This window comes from Periplaneta americana, chromosome 9, assembly GCF_040183065.1.
Source record: "Periplaneta americana isolate PAMFEO1 chromosome 9, P.americana_PAMFEO1_priV1, whole genome shotgun sequence".
In the NCBI taxonomy this organism is placed as follows: domain Eukaryota; kingdom Metazoa; phylum Arthropoda; class Insecta; order Blattodea; family Blattidae; genus Periplaneta; species Periplaneta americana.
In genome coordinates, this window is record NC_091125.1 from 163,975,676 (window position 1) to 163,985,396 (window position 9,721).

At 33.5% G+C, this 9,721-nt stretch overlaps 1 protein-coding gene across 1 annotated transcript in view; it reads left to right on the forward strand.

Moving 5' to 3' along the window:
• Positions 1-7,140: 7,140 nt before the first annotated feature.
• Positions 7,141-9,721, forward strand: part of LOC138705719 (uncharacterized) — a 15,741-nt gene continuing 13,160 nt past the window's right edge. Inside the window, exons 1-2 of the mRNA XM_069834290.1 lie at positions 7,141-7,259; positions 9,056-9,163. Of these exons, the coding sequence (XP_069690391.1) occupies positions 7,206-7,259; positions 9,056-9,163 (162 nt within the window). The 5' untranslated portion in view covers positions 7,141-7,205. The remainder of the gene's footprint in view (positions 7,260-9,055; positions 9,164-9,721) is intronic.

Genomic DNA, 9,721 nt, shown 5'->3' on the forward strand with positions numbered 1-9,721 from the left:
ACCCTACTGGTAACACTAAGGGACGAAACTCTGCTATTCAGACCGAGTGCGTGAGTGCTTGCGTATGTAAGCCTGCGATGCGCCTATTTTCTAATTAACCACGTATTTGATTACAAAATGCATAGTAGTTTTTCCCCTTAATGCTAATGTACCCTATTACCTTCTTCAATCCGCACACTTATATCACTTACACCCTGTATAATACGATATGTTTCATTTTCATGACATGCGCTGTAAGCACATTTTAGCGTTGTTTCCATACCACACACATGATTTAATTATCGCGCACACAAAACAGAGTTTTCCAAAGCCTTTCTTGTTTAATTCGGACTTGCTGCTCTCTGTCGATGTGCTCAGAGGCCTTCTTCCTCCCGGGTGTTTGTTAATTAATGTTCAGCAGGGCTTCTCCTGTAAAGATTATGGGGGCGTAGTGCTTGAAGTGCCTTTCGATAACACGTTTTTGCCCGGGGCTTGTTTGCTTAATGATTTTGCAGTTGTATCGACCTGCTACTAATCTCGCTTCCACTCCAGTGACTTCTTCAAGCTTTGTTGTTCATTTTCAAAGGATTTTAATATTGCAACTCGATCAGAATTCCTTCGATGGATTAAGACTTCCTCTGAAAAATATTTTTTCCCTCCATAAAATTTCATTAAAGAGATTTCTTGTTCTCGAAGTACTGTACTTTACTGGATCCGCAGTCTGTAAGACACAGGATCAATGCCTGAAATCGACTTTGGAAGCCTAACTTTATTGGATGTCGAACGAAAGTTTCAGAGTTACGACAAAATAAAATACACGGTTCCATGGTAAAGACAATAACTTTCTTAATGTAACAAATTATATTAGAGGAGGAAAATTCGTTCCGGCGCCGGAGATCGAACCCATGTCCTTGGTTCTACGTACCAAACGCTCTAACCATTGAGCTACCCCGAAGTTCAATCCACAATACCGGATCGAAGCCCTCTTCTCCAGTGTCTTTCCCTTTGTGGCCTGACTCCAAGTTCGACATGTACGCGACATTTATTAAGTCAACTGTCATCATACTTGTACAGGGACATCATTTTATTTTTACTGCAATTTTCATTGTACCTGAGTTTTTGAATGTACTTCACTCCCACCCCTTCTACTAATGAAGTTCAACCGTCCTCCACACAGAACCAAGACCGCATATACAGTCACAGTATCCTTACTGTCATAGTAAACAGTACGTTCCAAAAATATGTTCGCGTTTTCCAGTGACGAAAGAGCTTTCAATAGTGAATCACTTTCGCACAGGTACTGTCGTCCATTTGCCTACGTCGTATCCCGGTCTCCCCCATCTGCATTTATTCGCCAGCTAATGGCTGGGCTGTCTTAGCTCTTTTCTGAGAACATCAATTTCTGTTAGGAATTGGACGTCTACGTAATATTATACAACTGTTTAAAATAACTTAAATAAAAGGGCCTCGTTAAGTAATTAACTGTCACGTGATTTCCTCCCTTTCTACGAACCTACGACATAACCACTTGGACGAACAGTAGATAGTATGTCTGAGTAATTTTATCTTTTCGGATCGGGCAGAAGTGAAGATTGAATTTACAGTACGTAAGGTACTCTTTTATAGAGTAGGTACAGAATTATTTCAACATGAGTTACAAGTACGAAGAACGAAGCTGGTAATTGGGATTAGGTACAATAGTCTATAGTGTGATAATATGCACAAAAGAACTGAAGCCTGTATCGAAATGAACGGCCACCATTAAAAAAAATGTGTTTAAATATCCATATTATGATTATTTTTCAATTTAACTTCATTCTCTATATTGTACGCTAATGTGCTATAGACAGTATAATATGCACCGCATAATGAATACGTCCGCATGGACAGCTCAGTTCGTGAGTATAAAAACACTCATTGTTAATACTGTACTGTATTTTGATTAAACAAGAAAAATAATAATAATAATGAAAATGATCAAACTCAAAAGTGCAATATTTCCTAGTTTACGTAAATGGATGAACTACTTTTCTCCCCTCCTATACCTAGTAAAGTGATTTGTTTGTATATTACTCCAGTATCATCGAACTCCAGTTGTGGAAGGGGGTAGCAAACGGCGTTGATTCAGAGGTATAGAGAAGTTAATATTAAAAATGTTAGTAAAAATAAAATGATGTCCCTGTACAAGGAGAGGGATTCAACGTTGTTAAATAATAATTAAAAAAACATTAAATACAGACATTTGAGATGGGCAGAGCATGTAGCACGTATAGGCGAATCCAGAAATGCATGGAAAACTTGAGAGGGGAAAACCTTTGGAGAGGCCGAGACGTAGGTGGGAAGATAATATTAAGATGGATTTGAGGGAGGTGGGGCATGAATTAATCTTGCTCAGGATAGAGACCAATGCAGGGAATTTTTGAGGGCGGCAATGAACCTCTGGGTTTTTTCAAAAGCATCTATTACAAAAGAAAAAATTGTACTGACGTATGCCAAGTCTTCCTTTAATCTTTTTTCTTGTAATAGACATTGTCTCGTTTTCTCATAATATAACTACGCTGCCTTACTTGGTTGTCCAACGCTATGTGAAAATTCATTCACGATTGAACTGTTTGTTCAAAGTTCTTGGTATAATACGACACCGCTCTCAACCATGTCCTCCACCTCGTTACCAAAGGTTCAGGGGGTAGTGCAGTTTCTGGTAACTTTTCTTTGAATAAACTACTCCTAGAAGGGGACTTCAAAAAAGAAGAAAGGAAAAGAAAACTCTGACAGACGAAATTAACTTACTCACTGTTGAAAACTTTTTTTCGTCCTTCTTCCGCAACCCGAATCAGACCTTGTGCAGGACAGGTTGGTTGTGTAGGATTGGGGTGAAATGGCCTCACAAGTTTCACACACTGAAATCATTTATGCTGCCGCGTCTGATACCATCAGAAGAACTCGCTGGTCTTCAATATCATATGTATGTAATGTTGAGTTTATTTTCTTAAATTATTTAGAACAAAACAAATTGACTTTACTCACATATTTTTTTCTCACATTTCCTCCACATTAAAAAAAATTCAATATCGCCCAAGTGATGTATAATAAAATTGTAATAGTAGGCAGTAATTATCCAGAATTTCGTTAAATGTTAATGAAATTCATAATTACAATGGAACATATTGTTATATACTTATGTTGTGACTCTTTAAAATTATGTAATGTTTATCTATGTTCTCATTATTTATAATGCTATTATATTTAGCTACATTCTGAACATTTAAAGGCTGTTACGTTTAGTTAGTTGTCAATATTTAGAAGGCTGTTATGTTTAATTGTGTTGTTAATGCATGTTGTTTAGAAAGCTGTGTTTAGCTATGTTGTAAATATTTAGAAGGCTGTTATGTTTAGTTATGTTTAAATATTTAGGAAGCTGTTTATTTAGCTATGTTCTCATTATTTAGGAAGCTGTTATGTTTAGCTATGTTCTCATTATTTAGAAAGCTGCTATGTTTAGCTATGTTCTCATTATTTATAAACTGTTATAATGAGCTATGTTCTCAATATTTAGAAAGCTGTTATGTTTAGCTATATTCTCATTATTTAGAAAGCTGTTATGTTTAGCTATGTTCTCATCATTTAGAAAGCTGTTATGTTTAACTATGTTCTCATTATTTGGAAAGCTGTTATGTTTAGCTATGTTCTCATTATTTAGAAAGCTGTCATGTTTAGCTATGTTCTCATTATTTAGAAAGCTGTTATGTTTAGCTATGTTCTCATTATTTAGAATGCTGTTATGTTTAGATATGTTCTGAATATTTAGAAAGCTGTTATGTTTAGCTATGTTCTCATTATTTAGAAAGCTGTTATATTTAGCTATGTTCTCATTATTTAGAAAGCTGTTATGTTTAGCTATGTTCTGAATATTTAGAAAGCTGTTATGTTTATTTATGTTCTCATTATTTAGAAAGCTGTTACGTTTAGCTATGTTCTCATTATTTAGAAAGCTGTTATGTTAGCTATGTTCTCATTATTTAGAAAGCTGTTATGTTTAGCTATGTTCTCATTATTTAGAAAGCTGTTATATTGAGCTATGTTCTCATTATTTAGAAAGCTGTTATGTTTAGCTATGTTCTGAATATTTAGAAAGCTGTTATGTTTAGTTATGTTCTCATTATTTAGAAAGCTGTTACGTTTAGCTATGTTCTCATTATTTAGAAAGCTGTTATGTTAGCTATGTTCTCATTATTTAGAAAGCTGTTATGTTTAGCTATGTTCTCATTATTTAGAAAGCTGTTATATTGAGCTATGTTCTCATTATTTAGAAAGCTGTTATGTTTAGCTGTATTCTCATTATTTAGAAAGCTGTTATGTTTAGCTATGTCCTCATTATTTAGAAAGCTGTTATGTTTAGCTATGTTCTCATTATTTAGAAAGCTGTTATGTTTAGCTATGTTCTCATTATTTAGAAAGCTATTATGTTTAGATATGTTCTGAATATTTAGAAAGCTGTTATGTTTAGCTATGTTCTCAATATTTAGAAGGCTGTTATGTTTAGCTATGTTCTCAATATTTAGAAGGCTGTTATGTTTAGCTATGTTGTAAATATTTAGAAAGCTGTTATGTTTAGCTATGTTCTCAATATTTAGAAGACTGTTATGTTTAGCTATGTTGTAAATATTTAGAAAGCTGTTATGTTTAGCTATGTTCTCAATATTTAGAAAGCTATTATGTTTAGCTATATTGTCAGTATATTTAGAAGGTATGTACTGTAAATCCAGCGGCGATGTATTCTACTATTCTACTATTACTTTTGCTATTTTCTAAAATTTACAACCGTAATTTTTGTAAATAAATCTCTATTTTGGCAAATTTTTCGGGTTACTTCTCTCTTTTTTTTGTCATTAATCAACCTTTAATAGACAATACGTAACGTAATGCCAGTGCAGTACAAGAAGATTACTGTATCATATTTCATCCAGAAAATCAATTCTATATGGCCCTTGCAGCTGAAGTTTATTTTTAATTCGTGGATTTGCAATGGAATAACTCGACATTCGTCTTACAGTTGGGAAGAAACACGCCAGAAAAGTCGAACTTTGCAATCAGCCGAAACGGGTTTTGAACCTATACCAGAGCGCAGTCTCGGATGACAAATCCAACAGGCTCCCTCTCAGGTACGCTGGTGACTACAGAAGTTGCAAAGAAACAAATAATAATCAGAATAATGCTTAAAGCTGCCGCCATCTCCTTTAGTATTTGTGTTCGCGAGTACTGAAGCTAGGAGCAGATTTATATCAACTGTATTTTTATTACAATTCTTTTTAATTTTTTATTTATTTTTCAATTTTGTCTTGAGTACTACATACAGACTCTAGTAGTCATAGATAACTCTCACGTTTTTCTTTTCAAGGGTAAGAAATGTTGCATCTTTATGTCTAACTGAATTTTCTGTAACAGATCGCACTGCTGCCTTGGTTACTAAGCAACTATACAAACGTCGCTATGTAATTTACTATCGACTATATATTTTCCTTGAATTTTAATCTATTATTTTCTCTAGTACAACGGTAGCAGAATAGGAAAGAATATAATTTTCCTTACCACGACTCCATAATTCTTCTGACTCTTTATACCACAGCAGAAATATGTGTCTGATATAACAGATTATTATTGGTGGTTTATGTAACAGCAAGCATTTTTATAACATGCCTTATATATGATTAATTGTATACTACTATAATCGTGTGTGTACTTTGAAAGCAAACAGGCAAACTTGGCTTAATCTAACGTCTGGATATACTGTATACAGCGTGTTAAGTAATATTATGTATATGAGAAACCTCTGGGGAATGGACAAAGAATTTAAAAACAAGTCAATGTAAATATACAGGTTTTTTTTCAAATTCAAATTTATTTACAATTTACATTTGAATTGAATACATATGAATAGATACCCGAAATGAGCATATGCTCGTGCTCGGGTACAGTCCAATAGTCTACATAAATTTTACAGACTTCAAATAATAATGCTGATAATATAAATAATAGTAACAATAATATTAATAATAATAATAATAATAATAATAATAATAATAATAATAATAACAATAGAATAATCGTGACAGAAATGACACAAAAATTGTAATACAAAATTATTCATTAATAATAATAATAATAATAATAATAATAATAATAATAATAATAATAATAATAATAACAGTGATAAAACAAAAATATTTACAATAATAAAATAAATACTAAGACGGATAATAGTACATAACGCATCTAGCCTATAATGAAGGTAATTAAGAAGTGAATATGAATATTTATGAAACGAGCGCAAGCGAGTTTCATAATTTTCTTACGAGCGTCTTAATTACTTAATTACCATTATAGGCGAGTTTCATACGACTTTTTATGCTCGACCATATTTCTAACTTGATATTATTAATTTTATTGTATCTGACCTGGAGCAATGTTCCGTATGTTGTGAGATGTGCGCAGAAGCGAAAGTATTGATTTTTTCCGAGGAACAGATGTCCACATTGACCTTGCTAGGCCATAAGAACCTACAGAGATAGCATTGAAATTAAATTAGACATTGAAAAACGAGATGACAAATTGAATTTATTTGAATATTATTTACAATTAACGTTAATTATTATAGTAACAGAACATAACCTTCTGCGACAGTATTGGATTTCCAGCCCCCGTGACTTTTCGCTAATTCTCTTTCGATTGCATATCCGAGAATAATCGATACTTGCGGTTTTATAACTGTAGAAAGCTGACCTGTCATTGGCTGAACAGTTGTAACCTGAAAGACCTGACCTTTAATGAGTAGGTGTACTTTAATGACATGCATTAAAGGTCTGCTACCAGGTGTATAATTACTACATTTCGGCATGGTCGAGCATAAAATATAATATAAAACCACTAGCGAGAGTTAACACAACTTAAATAAGCATATAATAATCGGAAAAAATGACGAACTCGAAAATCAACAGAAAAGTTCGTTGTATCGGGTGGTTGAGAACTTTTGTTACAGAAGAATATGGCAGATAGAGGCTACAAAAACACATTTTAGTAGGAATGTGTCTCTTGTCTCGCACCGGTACGACGCTGTAGTTTTGCCAGCCGCGTCTTAGCAATGGTTCACGTGTTGCAGGATCTGGATCAGAGGGTGGTTCTCCCTATCCGCTCTCCTCGGCATCACTTGGCTCTTCGGCCTCGCATACATGGAGTTCGAGCACAGCTTCGTCTACATCTTCGTAGTACTCAATGGCTTGCAGGTATCCACGCTCTCCCTTAATAATGCAGTATCTTATCTTGAATTTCACCAAATCCCACTAAACGTTGTGAAAAACTAGATTAAAAGTCTGTCCAAGGAAAGAAAAAAGTGATGGTGGTCTCGAGAATTCTGATTGACTCTTCACACGGTTCCTACCATAAAATAACCCTAGCGAAATATTTAATTTTATTTTTAATAATGATAATAATAATAATAATAATAATAATAATAATAATAATAATAATAATAATAATAATAATAATAATTTATTTCAGCTGGCAGAGTGAAGGCCGTAAGATCTTCTCTTTTACTCAACCAGCATATTATATGTTTTAAAGATCGTTTTAAATAAGTAAACAAATAAATAATAGTACATTATGTAACGAGCCTATAATGATAGTAATTAAGACGCGAGGATTTTCATACGAGCGTCTTAATTACCATTATAGGCAAGTTTCATACGACTTTTTATGCTCGACCATATTTCTAACTTGAAATTATTCATAAGTATTTATGTTATGGTTATGTGACTGGGGAACGAACTGACCTTGGGCAATCTCGTAAATTGTGAGATGTGCGCAGACGCGAAAGTATTGATTTTTTTCCGGGCAACGAATGTCGACGACCTTGATATAATCTAAACGTTGAACTTGATATAACCTTGAAATTGAATTCGACTTTGAAAAACGAGATGACAAATTGAATTTATTTGAATATTATTTACAATTAACGCTAATTATTATAGTAACAGAACATAACCTTCTGCGACAGTATTGGATTTCCAGCCTGCGTGACGTTTTGCTAGTTGTCTTTCGATTGCATATCCGAGAATAATCGAAAACCTGAACTTTAATGAAGAGGTGTACTTTAATGACATGCATTAAAGGACTGCTACCAGGTGTATAATTACTACATTTCGGCATGGTCGAGCATAAATACATAAACAAATGAAGGAATGAAAGAATAAATGAAGAAATGAGTGAATGAATGGCTAAATAAATGAATGAATAAATAAATAAATAAATACATAGGTAAGTAACCAAGTAAAAAAATAAATAAATACATAAATAAATACAAAAATAAATAAATAAATAAATAAAATAAATACGAAAATAAATGAATAAATGAGAAAATAAATGAGTATATAAATAAATAAGTGCATAAAGACATAAGTAAATATTTAAGTAAGTAAATAAATATATATAATATATAGGTTATATAAAAATGCAAACAAAGACTTTTCCTTTTGTTTTTTTCTCGTAAACAGATCTGTTGTTAAATGGCGGAATGATACATTCTGCTTTGTATTTAGTGTTCTATGGTTTGCATTGACTCAATAGTTCTTTCAGAAGACTTCCATAAAATGGAGCAGTCATAAGAAGGTTTAAGGTATAAGGAATAGGAATATTCTGTTACAAAATTATAGTTTCCTCAAACAGCCACACATTTTACTTTTGGAGCAAGGCGGTACTTCGAACATACAGCAGTTCTATGCATTTTTATCTTCTTGAGAGTTAAGGTTTTCTTTTGAGTAGGCCTACTTTCTTTTCATAATTCTTATCTTAGAAGTCCTTTAGATGATCTATTTACTCATTTTAAATCCTCGCTTTCTGTTCTCAATAACTGATCAGTGATATGGATTTGAGCATTTTCAATAATCAAAAATAATGTCCATTTGATTCTTCCATATTCGTTTTTCCATAAACTATGAAATTGTCAGGATCTGTCAGAAAGTAAGAACTGATAATTGTCTATAGTATAATGTCATTGTAACTTAACATATATTTCTGTCTACAGGGCGTGTTCATCTTCCTCTTTCGCTGCGTCCTAAGCGAGCAGGTTCGCAGTTCGATGGTGTCGTGGGTGAAACAGGAAGGCCTGGCCGGGCTCTTCTTCGGTATAGCTGTAAGTCTCGACTTCATATCCTGACCATGTGGTCAGAGATAAAATGAAAATTTTCTGTCCATGATTTAGAGACACGCTAGTTCAAACTTTATATGCACGACTTCCTTTGCAAAGAATGTTAAGGCGGCTATATCCCACTGTATATTTAAACTGCGAAGTGAATTTTAGCATTCGGTGAAAAAAGTAAGCTTAATTTAGTTTAAAAGCATTCATATAAGATTTCTGCAAAATCGTGGGAATCTTTGGAAGGAGCCAGAAACCTAATAGACTTTGGAATTCTTGGGTTACGCTTTCTTCTTTAGTTCCTCATGCAAGCATTTTTCTCTGTTTTAAAGTGCTAATTCCCTAGTCTTACCTTTTTCTTGATTCCTTTCTCTCTTGCCTTTGTCATACTCACACTGCCACTCTCTCCATCACACAGTCACTCCTGGGACACTCTCATATTCATTTAAACACTATAACTCGTAAAATACATTCCAAAAATTCCACATATTCGCCTCATCCACTCAAAATTCCCATAAACTTCGACACTCATATACTAACCCTTACATCTATGCA